The sequence below is a fragment of the Hippopotamus amphibius genome, chromosome 10 (assembly GCF_030028045.1).
Source record: "Hippopotamus amphibius kiboko isolate mHipAmp2 chromosome 10, mHipAmp2.hap2, whole genome shotgun sequence".
NCBI lineage: Eukaryota > Metazoa > Chordata > Mammalia > Artiodactyla > Hippopotamidae > Hippopotamus > Hippopotamus amphibius.
Window position 1 is genome coordinate 11,418,622 of NC_080195.1, and position 16,124 is coordinate 11,434,745.

General features: G+C 39.1%; 1 protein-coding gene across 1 annotated transcript in view; it reads left to right on the forward strand.

The window, feature by feature from the left end:
* Nucleotides 1–16,124, forward strand: part of TENM3 (teneurin transmembrane protein 3) — a 592,830-nt gene that overhangs the window by 477,166 nt on the left and 99,540 nt on the right. The window contains exons 12-13 of the mRNA XM_057696894.1: nucleotides 305–505; nucleotides 7,180–7,365. Of these exons, the coding sequence (XP_057552877.1) occupies nucleotides 305–505; nucleotides 7,180–7,365 (387 nt within the window). The remainder of the gene's footprint in view (nucleotides 1–304; nucleotides 506–7,179; nucleotides 7,366–16,124) is intronic.

Here is a 16,124-nt window from a genome sequence, read left to right on the forward strand (position 1 = left end):
ACTTATTACTCTCTGATTGGGCAGAACAGAAAGTAATCGTCTGAAATCTCAAGAGCAGAAGTGTGTAATTCACGAGAATTATAAATCCTTGCAAGAGGTTCAGTTACCTAAATGGCATGATTCTTAATGCTGTATTGTATAAATTCACTGCATTTTCAGAAACAAGTTCTTGCAAATGGTAGGTAAATATTTGAGTATCCAAAATGTTCAGGTAAATTAGCTCGGGGTTTAATTCTTTGTTTTGTATGTACTGTGTATATCTTCTAGACTCAATCGTAAATTGGTTTTCTTCCCTTTCCACTAGCTGACTGTCTAGACCCTGGCTGTTCTAATCATGGTGTGTGTATCCACGGGGAATGTCACTGCAATCCAGGATGGGGTGGTAACAACTGTGAGATACTCAAGACCATGTGTCCAGACCAGTGCTCCGGTCACGGGACGTATCTTCAAGACAGTGGCTCCTGCACTTGTGACCCTAACTGGACTGGCCCAGACTGTTCAAATGGTGAGGTTCAAACGTGCCGTGCCATGGAGCGCTTAATGTTGTTTAGCTTAAGGTTATGATGTTTTAATTTTTCAAACACACATTATACTTAATATAGATTTTATTAAAGAGATTATTTACAGAAATAAGCATTATGAAATTTGTTATCTTATAATATGGAAAGAAACAGGCTTAGTCAATTTGTCATTAAAATTTCTCCTTTAGGATTACTGTAAAGAATACTCTTTCACTTGTGTAAAGCTCTCTGTCTTCTTAACTCTGAAGGCCTGCGTACAGCTTGGAGAGTTAAGCACGTTATCGCATAAACAGAGAAGCCTCAATTAAAATATTATGTGACAACAGAAGACTTAAAATGACAATATGACAATAACGAGTAAACATATATAGATATTATGGTGTACATTACAGTTCAACACAGAATTTGTAAGTGTAATTATATGACTATAATACAAACGGCAGGTAGTAATTTTATTCAATCAGTCATGTTGTGTTTGAGCACCAGCTCTGTGCATGACCCTCTTTGTGGCAGGCCCTGTAGGGATAAAAGAATATCAATCATTCCTGCTCTCTAGAATACTGGCTTTCAAGTTTTTGACCATGACTTAAATAACCTACGGTCTTAAATACATTTTTACATTGCAACTTCATATACACGTATGTGCATCTACTCACATCACCGAAACAAAAGCTTTACAAAGTGGTAGACACGGATACTTTCTCTCAAGTCTATTCTACTTTTTTTTTAATTTTTAATTTTTATTTATATTTTGGCTGCATTGAGTCTTCGTCGCAGTGCGTGGGCTTCTCACTTCTCTTGTTGCGGAGCACGGGCTCTAGGCTCGTGGGCTCAGTAGTTGTGGTGCACAGGCTCAGCTGCTCCGCGGCATGTGGGATCTTCCTGGACCAGGGGTCGAACCCGTGTCCCCTGCATTGGCAGGCGGATTCTTAACCACTGCACCACCGGGAAGTCCCTGTTCTACTTTTTTTAATGCCAGCTGCAATGCATGAATTAATTCCATGACCCACTCATTAGCCACACAGTTTGAAAAAATGCTGTTCTAGTCTAGGAGGTTACACTTTAATTGAGGAGATGAGATAAACACACATGAAATACTTAGAAGCCAGTGTGTTCCAGTTTAATATTCCGTTGAGTGTTACATGGGCTAATATGTGCAATTCAGTCACTATTTAGATCCTGCCTTGATGCACATCGAAGGTTTTCAAGGAGATTTTTTTTAACATTTCTTGCCTTCTTTTAGAGATTGCAGTTAGTGTGGAGGCTGGGGGGAGTATTTTTTGACTAGGGAAATAGTATTACAAAGTACCTGAGAGCATGGACTCTGGCATCAGATGTTTGGGCTCTGTGCTGCGGTACTACTCTGTCCAGTCTGCACTACTGCACAGCTGTCTAACTTTCAGGGAAGCTACTGTATGCCTCAGTTTGCTCACCTGAAAAGTGGGTTTAATCGTAAGACATTCTTCCCAGAGATGCTGCGGGAATTACATGCACTGATGCCTGTGAAGTACTTGGTACAGTGCTTAGCCCGTGATAAATTCTAAATACAGCTGCCGCCACCACCACGACTAATACTGCTGCTACTACCATTAGCAAAGACACAACTGTGAGAATATCATTATATGCAGGAGACAGTGACAAAGTGTTTGGAGGTGAATTGGGTTGGGCCCAGTTGTGAGGGACACAGTTTAGGAAGGATGGTTTAGACAATGGAGAAGTCACTGGTAATAATGATGCCACTGACCTGATGAGGAGCGTATCTCACCATATAGTACAGAACTATCCCGTGGGTTACACGTCAGAGAGAACAGTGAGCCCTGAGGACCAGAAGACACCGTGGAGAGCGTTCCCAGAAGGGCAAAGGGATGAGAGCACGATCCCCGGAGCTGATGAAAAGGATAAACTGAGGGACGTGTAAAGGCGAAATAGACAGGACTTGCTGAAAAAGAAAAAAAACAGAACATAGAATATGGTGAGAAGAGCTGAAAGTCCGAGGCAAGGGAGATTGGAGTTGATGTTCATGTCTCTGAAGGAGGCGAGAAAGTTGGGAAGAGGTGAGAATCACTGAGTCAACAGAACACAGGCACAGCAATGGGAGGTGAGTGAGAGGTGGAGAGGGTGATGACTTATGTTTGGACACTCAAATCATCTGAGCAAAAATAAATTAAAAGGCAGAAAAAGAAAAGGAGGAAGAATGAGGACAAGAGAAGGAGGGAGAAAAGGAAATGTGGAGGAGGATAAACAGAAAGAGAGGAAGGAGGGGGAGGGGGAAGAAAAAGGACATTTTATGAGCAGTGTCCGGTAAATAGAAACATTTTGCAGAAGGCTTGGATTCAGCGAAGGAATCTGTCTACTCTTAGCCTTACCCACACCTATTGCCCTCTGAACGCCTGTTATTTTAACAGTAAGTGGTTAAGAAACAGGAAACCTGGAGGTTAAGAAGCAGGGATCCTGAAGCTGACCTGCCTGGGTTCAAATCTTGGACTGGCCGTTTCCTAGCTGTGTGATGTTGACAAGTTATGTAACTTCTGTGCCTCAGTTTCTTTACCTGTAAAATGGGGATAATAGCAGTGCTACCTTATACAATTATTGTAAGGAGTATATGAGTTAGTATGTGGAAAGCACTCGTAATAGGGCTTTACTCATAGCAAGTACTCAATGACTATTAGCCATTAGTAGAAGTAGTGGTGGTTGTGTTGGTAATAGTGACGGTGGTAGAATTCTAAAGGCTAATTGTAGGTCATCATACGTAATTCCTTATCAATTCAGAGGAGCATGCACGTAAAAGTACTGATTGGATATGGTTCCCCAAATGTGAAATTTATGGAATGAAAATGGTATCATTTATTAACCCAATGGCATAAACCTAAATGAAACCTTGCTAGTAGCTAATTAACATGCTTACTTTAAGGGAGAAAAAAAAGACTGGTAATTTTTACAAATCACTCTTTCTTGGCATTTTGAGGAACTTGGGTAACATGTCTGCTGCCCTATGAGTCAGTATTGGCACGGAAGATTAATGGGCCGCTCTTCACCTATTACACATTGAATCTCAGAGGCCGAAACTAACGAAAGTCTTAATATAGAGGCTAATTTGCGGTATTGATGGAAAACTTCTGCTGAACCCATAAGTAGATACCCTAGTTCATGAAACAACCAATGAGTTTTCTTTCTTGATCCCTACCTCTTTCGTTTCTTTTTCCTTCTTTCTTTTCTTCCCTTCCCCTCCCCTCTGTTCCCCTCCCCTTCCCTTCCTACTCTCCTTTCTTTCTTCCCTCCTTTTCCTCTTCTTCCCTCATCTTGTGACCATACACTTTTGGAGGCAGACAGTGTTTATAATATGCTTATTACTGCTTCATAGACGTGACTTGATTCAGATAGCTTGAAGAACCAGAGACTTCGGTTAGAAAACGCATGACTGGGCTTCCCTGGTGGTGCAGTGGTTACGAATCCGCCTGCCAATGCAGGGGGACACGGGTTCGATCCCTGGTCCGGGAAGATCCCACATGCCACGGAGCAACTATGCCCGTGCCCCACAACTACTGAGCCCGCACTCTAGAGCCCGTGAGCCACAACTACGCACCTAGAGCCTGTGCTCCCCAGCAAGAGAAGTCACTGCAATGAGAAGCCCACGCACTGCAATGAAGACCCAACACAACCAATAAATAAAAAACAAAATACGTAAATAAATTTTAAAAAATAAAAGGGTACTATTATAACAAAAAATAAGAAAGAAAATGGATGACTGTTAGAGCAAGCAAGGTCTAGAGGATAAATAAGTAAAAACCTAAATTGGGGTCTGGATCATAGAGGGCCTTGAATGTCTCAGTAAAGAGTTTTAAGAAATCGTCGCCAACCAGGGTTTATCAAGCACGAGTGCACGGCCTTATTTTCAATAACACATTAACTCGTTTTGTCCTCCACTTAAAAAAATATAATTACAAGCACAAAATAGGCATTTAGCTCTTTCTTTTGAGTTTGTATTTACATTTCCCATTTCTGTACTAAAAATGTAAAAATCCAATTAAAGTTTATAGATATAATTACTTGTATAAAGCTACTTGATTCAGGCCTCTTATGCCGCCATCAGTGAAACAGACATAATAATACCAGCTGTAAAATAATACTTGGTTGAAATATCGTCATTCTGATTTGTTTCCCACAGGTATCCAAGTAGGCAGGAAATAATGAAATAGCCCCTTTGTTTCATATAAAGTTATTTAATACATTACCAAAATTATTTTATAAAGGATGGTTTGTAATTGATATCAAATAGCTTAAAAGGTAATTTGGTCTTCATAAAATCGTATTGCTATGAATAGCAAAAAAAAGGATATAAACGTTAATTAAAAGATTAAATTGGCTGCCAAAATTATATATCACTGTTTTACATATTTGGACTGATTTCTTTCATACTGATGTAATTATTTTGCTAGCTGAAAAATCTAATTTTACCTGTATACAAAATGCCTGCTTAGACATAATGAGTGAAGGTCTTCAGCCTATTCATCTTTAAATCCCTAATGCAAAATACACACTTAACATACATTAAACTCTCAATATAGAGTTGAGTAATGAACACCGTATGTTTCTTTGGGAGAAAGTAATTAAGCACATTAAACTTTGCTATTAGCTGCCAAAAGAGAAAATCTACTTAGAATTATTAGTAAAGATCTCAAATACGCATATAGTCATCCTGTGAAAACATCTGGGTTCACGTGCCTCCAATTTGTCTGCATGTTCTTATGCAGTTTATAAAACTTGAAAGTTTATAAAACACTGTTGTTAATTTCCATTTGACTTAAAAGTTTCCTCACAGTAGAATTTGGAATTTCTAACCTATTGAATCCTAAAGCAAAACAGTTCACCAGCTGCCTTTTGTTGTTGTAGAAATGACCTTCAGAGATCTAAATTCAATAAGAGAGTAGATTTTACACCTGAAGAAACATTTCGTTAAGCCTGCTGAAAGAGAAGAAATGAATTATTTCTATCCGAAAGTTTATAGGTTTGAAAGAGCTTTCCTCTCTCTTCAGCAGCAGTTTGTCCATTAATTAGCCCTTCAATTCCACTTCAATTAAATTAACTCTAATTAATAAGTTCATTACAAAGATTGACGCACCTTGCTCAAAGCAAGTGTGCTAAACGCTGATAAACACCTTCACCCTAATGAAAAATTGATTAGATTGAATAAAAAAGGGAACCTCAGAAAGAAACCCTGCTCTTCTGGAGCTGAGGTGACGTTCGGTTCCTCTGAAGTTAATCAAACCATCTTGGATCTTTTAATCAAAAATTTAATTCAAATGAGATAGAAAATGTGGCATGAAAAAACCACATACCACTCTGCTCCAGTTCACAGTCCTGGGTCTTGTTTATAAGAAACGTTACAACTCTCACTGAGCCTGGATCTGGTGTTTGAATTTCCGCAGCCCTATGAATTCCAGCGTCTGAGAAATGTCATTTAGTCAGTGAATGGGGAACATATGATCATGTGAATACACAAACAGTGACTATTTTTTAACTTTAAAATTCAGCTGCAGTCCGTTTTCTGTTTGTTAGAAATGATCTCAGGTTTTTATTGTTCATCATTTTTATTACTGAAAGAAAACCAAAACTAAACAAGTCTTCCAATCTTAAGGAAAAAGATAGTTCATTATATTTAACTTTATATGAGAAGAGTAAAAAATAAAATACCCCTCAAAGTTCTGTCTTTCTCTCTCTCAATTGGATCTGGTCAAATAAAGCTTTTAAGAAAGCTTTTTAAGAAAAATATTATTTCAGAGCCCGAATTCTATTTTAACGACCTAACCCTGTTACCTTTTTTAAAGTCCTTTAGTCCCTTGTGCTCTTTTCAGTAATTCTAGTAATTGAAAAACCTTGCTTTTCAAATGCCAGAGTCGGTAGTTATATATATTATAAAACCGGTTTTCTACTATTGTTTTGCTTAGCAACTTTTATCTGTCAACAGTACAAATATACTTAATAGGAAAAATAACTTTCTTTTACTTAACCAGCATGTCTGTGTGTCAGGAGCAAGCTAATGTGCATATACTAAAATAGAGTCTTTTTTTTTTTACCCTTTTTTTAGTAATAGATTCTTTTTAATGGGGGTTTCTGAATATTGTAAAAAATTAAACCGTAGGATTAAAAATAACCTCTTTTCCATTTTCGCTACATGGGTAAATCTTAACTCCGGTTAGATACCTGACACACGTAGACACTGAAATATTTCATAAATTTTATATCAATTTGATGTATGTGTGCTTGTGTTCCTGGTTCCTGAAAGATACTGTCAGAAACATATATGTGTGTGTCCATATTTTCCTCTCACTATGAATCATACGTTCTGTTTTATTAGTAGCGTGTGTGTACGCACATATATATAATATAGGAAATTGTAACAAAATTTCACGTGCATTTTATGCCCAATTACGGCAGCATATAAAATTAAACAAAAAAAGTGAACTACCTTTGTCGCACTTAGCCGCCGATGCGGAAATTTCTTTAGTAGGTACTTTTGTACTTATGTTCAGCGACTTTGTGTTTCACCTTAACATGCTTGAGTTTAAGATGGAGCACTTCTTATTAACCCCCCTTCTCACCCCCGCCCCCACCCCGCTCCTCTTCTCTCCTACCTTGTTTCCCCTGTTTTTCCACCTAGAAATCTGCTCCGTGGACTGCGGCTCCCACGGTGTTTGCATGGGGGGCACCTGTCGCTGTGAAGAAGGCTGGACGGGCCCAGCGTGCAATCAGAGAGCCTGTCACCCGCGCTGTGCCGAGCACGGGACCTGCAAGGACGGCAAGTGCGAATGCAGCCAGGGCTGGAACGGCGAGCACTGCACCATCGGTAGGCCGGCCGCGCCGCTGCCCCGCCCCACACCCCGCCCCACCCCACGTGATGTATGTGCGCTCACACGTGGTACTGTTTTCCACCTCGGAAAAGCTAATCTCTTATTAATTTTTCCTCCTCTTTTTTCAAAAGGAATGACTACTTGAATAAGGTTCTCATTTTCCAGTAGCAATCCAGTTCTTTTTAAAACCACTGTCTGAAGTATCAAGTATAAGAATTTCTTATTCATGGCTTTTGGGGATGGCCATCAAAATTGACTCACATAAGGGTGATTTCATTTCTTATAAATCAGCTCTCATTGAATATTCCTTCTGCGTGTTCAGTAGTGCCACTGTGTAACAGCAATATTTTTTACTTTAAAAAAATATTCCCAGTATGTAGCCTTTTGGGCTCCTTTAGATTCCAGAATCACACGCCTTAGCACTTGTCCGTCTATTTGAGTCTCTGAAAAGAGGTTTGAGTTTTTTATGACTTTATTTTGTAGTACCATGAGGAAGAAAGTAGAATAAAATGCACACATCGAGCTTTTCCTAAACAGATTTATAAGCTTAACACTTCTTAAAATATGATGATGTTCTAGCATATCTGTTGGTTAAATAAGACAATCAAATAGGTGTTTAAGATCAAAATGTTAGTATATAAATAGTATTTAGCCTGGATACAAATGTACCCAGAACATATATACTAGTTCCATATTTTCAAGGTCTTCAGTGCCTTTGCTTTTACCATATGATGTCACTGAAACGTCTATTTAAAGAAAATGCAGCAGAAGTGATACATCTACCTCACTTTACTGAAAATATGCAATATTAATTGTAAATGGCACAGTCCTACAAAAATTTCTTAATTTGAGGAATGGTGTTTCTCCACATTGTTTTATGTCCGTGGGGTAAAATTTGATAAAGCTGTTGGCAGAGTCTCAATATCTTAGAAGATTTCTTCTTCTGATGCATCTATAAGATTATGTACTTCACTTAAAAAAACAAAGAAACAACAAAAAAAAACAAGGAATTGGTTAGCCAGGAAGTTTTTGGTGGGAAATTTGAAATCATTTACATTTTATAAATCGTCACAAATTGTATCTCTACAAAGTTTCAAGCAAGGCTCTTTTCAAATCTTATTGCTCCCTGACATCTGTTTCAGGGGTCCCACTATCACCCCCACATGTGGTGATCCACTGGAAGGGCTCACAGGACTCAACATGGCTGTGCTCAGGGCTATAGAAGTTTCCAGAAAGGGGAAAGACCCATTAGGTGGGGTCTGGAGAAATCCACGTCCAGCTTTTCCCTACTCTTTCCCATCAGGAGAGGTCACAAGAACCGTGCCTCTTCCTCCAGCAGGGACATGCACCAACATGTGTGCAGTGTTTCTGCCCAGGGAAGCCTGATTGAGGCTCAGAGTTAAAGGTTTCCCTTGGGGCTGCTCAACGAGGTAGCCTCTGTCAGCCATAACCATCAAAATTTCAGACTCTCCGCAGAAGAGCAGGTGTTTAGTGCTGCAGGTGGGCAAAATACCCTCATCAGTGCAGGGAGCATCCAAGTTTCCAGATGCCAGCCGAGGGCCAGCCCTGCAGACGTCTGCAGATCAGGCCTTTATGTTAACTCTCACCTGTGAAACATCCCTCTGGTGTCACCTGTGGAAGGTGAGCTACTGCCAACAACCGGGGAGCCTACTGGGGAAACCTGCAGACACGCACGTGCAGGGCAGTTGCAGAGTGCGCATCCCCAGCATCCGACCCAGGCACGGCTTTCCCCTCCTTTACCCTTTAAGGGAGGAGCAGTGGCTGCCTGCTGTCCACGTGAGGCGCACTTGTGAGCTACAGTAAGGTAGAAAGTAGTTGGCAACCACGATTTGCATGTTTTCTGTGGACATATAAAGGACAATGCCGTATCCCTGTGACCAAACAAACAGCTCCACGTCCCAGTCCCAGGACGTGTGCACACCAGAGCCAGGGCAGGGACATATGCCTCTAAACAGACTCCACTGTGGTTTATGACCCCACCGCCCCCATCGTAAGTGAACTGATTCTAGCTAGAGGGAAAATATTTGACTATTTGTATCCTGGGAAGTACAACCAATACATGTATGTGTATAGCTTGGAAAACAAGGAGGTGTACTAGAAAGTCATCCGCGGGCAGATTCAACTTGCCAACCAGCAGCCACCAAACAAATCATTCTCTGGGTGGCCTCATAGACCTTGGGAATATTACGTGGTTAGTTTCCCACGAGGAGCTGTTCTTGAACAACTTTCCAGTTGTCTGGGAACAAACGGGATTTTTGTTAGTAGCAGGTCTTTTTATTATAATTTCACTGTCTTGCTGTGGTTGTTGACAATTCCGTTTTCTATTGTTTCATTGTATTTTGTTGCTTTTTACTCCGAATGAGTAATAGTGCGGCAGGAAAGGACCTGCTTCATTTAAAAATAAATCTTTGAAGTGAACCTTTTAAACGATGTAGAGAACCTTTAAATCATTGTTTTGCTCTTCTATACTCTCAGAAGTAGTTATTCCAATTTTTTGCATACAAAGATCCAATTGCTTTTCCCTTCCTACCTGTGTATATGGCCACAATGAAGTCTCAGGGGAACTTTAAAAGGAGGCCTTTGTGAGCCACTGATTAAACAGCCCAGGAAACTACAGTATGTTTTCTCATTCAAGATAGCTACTGTTCTGTTCATTTCCTCTCAATTTCAATAGTTAGGCGTCTGGCTGAAAGGAGCTTTCACTTTATGAAAGAATACTCATAAATCAGCAAGATTTTTTTCCTTTCTCCATTTTATGTGCCATCTCATTGGATACAAACAGGGAGGTTAATTGAAAGAGAGATGGAAGAGAAATTAAACAGTTAGAAGCAAACAAAAGTTCCCAATAGAAAGCAAAGAATATTCTTCATTAGTCATCTTACTGTCTTCATAAACTTCATGCTTTCATAAAACCATAGGCATTTTGAGAATAAAATAGGTTATGAATTTAGAGTGTTTGCTGAGTACCCAACTACCTGAAGGGATTCCATCCTGATATTTTTATTAGCGTGTTCATACTTTCCTCTCGTTCTGAATCACGTATTCAGCAAATTTGGCGTATTCGTCCTCAGGTGTGTGATCCCAAGTCCTTCTCCTTTCTTGGGTTAGACTTTGGCTTAGTGATGTATGCAGGTAAAAAAATGAAACAAAGGGAAATCTACATTTAGCAATACTACGATTAAAGTGAATATTTCTCTCTTCCTCCCCCAAACCCATTTATGATTGTTGGACCCTTTCGTAAGTAAAGAGAAGGTACATGATTGAACCACATCAAATAAGCACCAGCAATGATTACTGACATAGTTTAATACTAATAGCACTGGTATAGATGCTCAACTACCGTCATGTCATCCTTTGTAAGGGAACATTCTCTAATTGATCAAACAATTATATTCATGTTCCTATCTTTGTTTTTCATAAGATTGGAAAGATGTAAGAATATTTAGAGGATCCAGAAGCTAGTTTAAAAATATTAACTATAAATAAGTGGTTTATAAATAATACTTGACATCATTAGAATATTTTTATGGCTATTTCTGTGAAAAAGTTTAAACAGTTCTGTACTGTGAGAGTTGAGATAGATCAAGGTTGAATCTGTGAACTGAGAGATACTTGGCCTAATTCAGTAAGCTCACTATTTGTAATGTATTTAACTGGAACCAGAATCTGTAACCAATGAAAGGCAACGCAGCTGGTTTGGCTCTCTCTTTTCTTCTTGCTCAGAAAAGAGGGCCCTTTATCTGAGTGGCCTGTGGTTGGAGTTAATGGGATGTAGAAGCAACGCAAACACCGTACCAGCCTCTACTGGACAGATGTTTGGAGGCAGAATCTGTACAAGCGCAACACTAACTCATCCTGGGCGATGGCAAATCCTAAGTACCAAATTTTGAGCATTATTAACCTGTACCTTCCCCAAGAAGCGTTCTTTTTAGCAACTGCTGGAGAAAAGTTGCCCCTACAACCATCCATCTCTATCCCAGGGCCCTGGAGGCTGTAGCTGAGACTGGGACCTGAAGAGTGGAGAGCAGGGAGATTGAATAACACAACCTATTATTAAGCAGCAGCATGGAGGGTTGTTACAAAGTTGAGGAGGTTCTGTCTGTAGGCGGTGAATCCTCTTCTGGAGGCTGGTGGGTGTTTCTCATTTCCCCACAGACACAAAAGGAGAAAATGGGCTTGAATTGTTCAAACGCTGGTAGACTTAATTGAAGAACCTTAGGTTGAAAACATATTTAAATCCTGGAACAAGATCCCAAACAAATTTTTGAATCTCCATTCCAATAAGCATTAACAATACCATCATTATTTAGGTGTGAAACTTTGGATGTTTTGGTGTTTGTCTTTTTGTTGCTGAGAGGAGTGTTTCTAGGAGATGAATGTTTTTTAACTTCTTTGCATTCTCTTGAGCAGTGTCCTAATCCGATGGACCCCTTGAGGACTCTTGATATTTGAGAATGTATTTATAATTTCTGCTTTATTTGGAAAACTACTAGATTTAAGCATGGGGTTCCCTTTTTATTCTCAATTTCATTTAACTTCCCTTTTTATTTTTTCTGTGGCATTTGAATGCCTGTTACATTTCACTTGTTAATTTCTGCATTTTTTTTTATCCATCAGGCAATTATTGATCATCTCATCTGTGATAATTGAATACTACCTCTTAATGAAACTCAGTGTAACACAATGAGAAAAAGCATGGGCTTTGAAATTTTAAAAAAGATGTTTCCCAACCAGTTCTATGATTTATTCACGATGACACTTCTTAACTGTTCTTAGCCTCCATTGTTTGTTTGTTTTTTTCTCAAATGTAAAGTGGCTATAATCATACCTGTTATAAGAGATTTTGAAGCAGGTATCTAATGTTTAAGAGCTTTTGGAATTTGAATCTTTGCTACATCATTTACATGATGTGTGACCTTGGGCAAATCATTTAACCTGAGTATGTTTTCTCGTAGATAAATATGTACCTCGTAGTATTCTTAGGATCGAATGAAATGCTAGCATGTCAATCACATATTAAACGGCCTAGCAATGTTCACTAAATTAGAGTTTTTATTTTGTTAAGTATAAATAAGTCAAACTGTAACCCAAAGTTTTGGGTGCTGAAACTTTTTTTTTAAAAAAAAAAGAGGTAAAACAAAATGGCTATCCAACAAATTTGCTCTAAGGAGTTGATGTAATTTCCATTTCATTGTTATAAAATGTGACCTAGCCTCGCATCGGATATGGCTGAACAAGAAATTAATCTGTTTGGGATGGCGGTTAGAGAGGTGTTGCTTTTTAAAATCACGGTGATGAAAGACAGGTGGAGTCTATTGTGATATTTTTCTTCTAGTTCTGTCTCGAACGAACACAGAGTTGTTTATTGAGCTACATTGATTTTCATGTACTTTCAGGCAATTCAAATGGAAATTTGGCCTGGGGGAAATCCCAACTCCTTTAAGCTACAAAAGACTGGCTATTGGTTTTTATTCTAATTCTTTAGCACATGGGGAAACAAGGTCATTAATGATCTCAAAAACATGCTTTGTTTAGACGAAACCTAGACGCACAGTACTCAGCACTCCTCCAATAAATACCATGGTTTCTCTGGGCTTAGGGGTGCTAGAGATTAGAAATTGAACATGAAATGTAACCTGAGAGTTACGTATTAGACAGTCTGGGCATAAAAGATCAGAACTGTACCAGTGTGGACACGGCTTATTATAATTCTTATCTCAGGATAATGTGAAACAATAGTATTTTAGTCGTTCAAGTAAAAAACAGGTGACAGTTTCGAAAAAATGACCTCTCTAATATATACTTCCCTTAGATTACGAGACCAATATTCTTCGTGACTTTTGTAATGCTCCCAAATTGGGAATCATAATTCATAATAATACAGAATATGGAAATTCTAAAGCTATCTTTTTACATTTTATTTAAACCTTATGGTATTTATAACAAGTGGTTATAGGTACTACATTACACCTGCAAATGATTGCTCTGGGGGAGGCATTTGGCTTCACATCTGTCAGTGCCAAGTATTAATAGTAGTTAAGAAAGGGGTCTTTAGTGACACCTGTCTGGGTCCCTTATGGGGCCATTGACATATTTCCTGTGAAGCTGGTGAAGCTTAAGCATCAGGGCCCCTCACTTGCATGGGCCCCTTCTAGGATCTTACAAGGAGACCATGGGTTCATATGGTCATATGTTGCAAATCAGTTAGGACCTTGGTCTCTTTCCACTGCCATCTTCTCTCCATCACACTTTTCCTTGTGTAGGGTGGCATTGGAGTGGCTGTGAGCACTTTGAGGATTCAGCTAAGGAGAATTTGAGCTGGGGATGTGTTTAATTTCGATTTTTTAAAAAATATATATTTATTTTGGTTGCACCTGGTCTTCGTTGTGGCACGTGGGATCCTTTTTTAGTTGCGGCTTGCATGTAGGATCTAGTTCCATGACCAGGGATTGAACCCAGATCCCTTGCATTGGGAGCACAGAGTCCTACCCACTGGACCACTAGGGAAGTCCCTAGTTTCGATTTAATTGGATATATTTCTGAGGTGTGAAATCATTGCCAACTGTGACTGTTAGTGCCAGCCGTCCGGGGATATTCTTACCACACATGACTCACCTAGTGACATCGAAGTACAGGGTCAGAGATGATAGAAAGATATGAATTTGTCCTGTGGAGCCGCACACCAGAGGAAAATAGGTAGTGGAGCAGAAATAAGGTTTGAAATATGTGGAAACCGAAGTGCGTCTCTGGAAAATTCTTCCCGTCATCAGATATGTTGTAAAATGCCCAATCCAAATAGAAGTTGTCTCTTGTCAGTAATGTATTTGGTGATGGAACTTACACAGTTATAAATGTGCCCTAATTTTCTCTTTTGATGATTTTTTTTTGAGGAATTTATCAGAATTCTGGTATTTTTAAGGCATGAACCTATAGCAGTACTGCAAAATTGAGTTCATCAGTGTGTGAAGTCACAGGCGTCATGCATCCTGGTGTATCACAGAATCATATGAACATACCAGGAAAAGATTCAGTGCTTACATGACATGAAATATTGATATTGACAAAGATGTTATCAAACTCAGGATATTCTAGGAGGCCATCACAACAAAATTGGTAATGAATGCCATCAATGCACAGAGTATTTAAGATTAGTTTATTACATAATAAAGTCTTCCCAAATTTGGCAGTTATGTCAAAATTTGCATGGCTTTACTAATAACAAATTTTGAAGCCAAATGAAACTTTCTAAATTATCATAATGAAAATCATATTAAACATCATATTGAATGAAGACTGAATTATCTTTCTATTCTCTATAAAATATATTATAAAACCGTTGTCTTACGAGGAGGCAAAATATAGTCCAAAAATTACAGAAAAAAGTTTATTAGAGACCTGTCAGGCACTTAATAATAAACAATGTTTAGTGATTTTTCTGATATTTGTGGGTTTTATCAGCTTAAACACTATAATTTATGGTGGTTTCTTTTCTCATTCTAAATAATTACTCAATTTGTACCTAATTTCATATTTATAATTTGGGATTCTTTTTCTTGATGAGAGCCCCCCAATTTGTACAATTTCATACCCCACAAAACCTGAATCTGCCTCTGTTCCAAACTATTACTTGACAGCTGTGTGATTTGGAGAAAATCGCTTAAACTCTCCATGCCTCAGTTTGCCCATCTCTAAAGTGGGAATGAAAACAGTACCTACCTCCTAGAGTTGACCAGAGGGTTAATAACCTAACACATGTAGAAGGGGACTTGGAACACTCTCTGGGGCAAAGCAAACACTGTAGGGATGTTACTGATTGTTACTGTTGCTGTTGCTGGAGTATTCGGACTGAAATTAATAAAAAGTTGATTGTGGCTGGTTCTTCCGTACTGCGTCTTATCCTAATGAAGCAGAATTAGCCAGCAGGAAAACAGGAAGGCACGCTGATTCCAGGAACCACTACTCCCCTCCACTTCCCGACGCGCTAACAGTGTGGACAGAGTTGCCTCATGGTCTGTCATACAGGGTGGAGGGTGGGCCATCAGAATACAGAAGGCATGGAGTCGAGTGGCAGGAAATTCCCCTCAGCTGACTTGGTTGGCAGTGAAGATCCAGACAGGCTAGAAAACCTCCCAGGAAGTGTGCAAAAAAGGAGAACTTCTTAAGATCCTTCCTGCTCTGCAGTCCCAGTGACTCTAAGTAATTTCTTGTGACTGAGAGGCTAGCGATTCCTAAGAGAACCCTGGGAAGCCCCCATCAGAGCTCACTGAGAATCACCCATGTCCTGAAAACCAGGTTGATTTTTAGATGTCTATTTCTTCCTTTGAGATAACATTCGCATATATTTGGGGCCTGTCAATATCATTTTTTTTCCCTTGGAGTCCAATTTATTCAGTTAACAATTTATATACAGCGCTTTATCCTCTGTAATCCCCTCAGAATTGGTTTTTTTTTTAATGATGTCACTTAATCTCCTCTCTTCTGAAAATGCAAAACTAGTTTCTCTGACCTTTCTGAATAATGGAGGCCCTATTTTGTTAGGTTGTCAGCCCTCTCTCTACGTTTCAGTGTTTTTTAAACTATCACAGAGATCGTGTTTATTGCACTAGTCAATGTCACGCTGTTCCATTTAGTTTCATTTTTATGAAGAAGTGTTTGCATAATGAGAGGCATGTTGTTGACGGTAATGGTCACTAGCGATCCAGTTTGATGTTTTAATTCATCTCTCCTTCAAGTG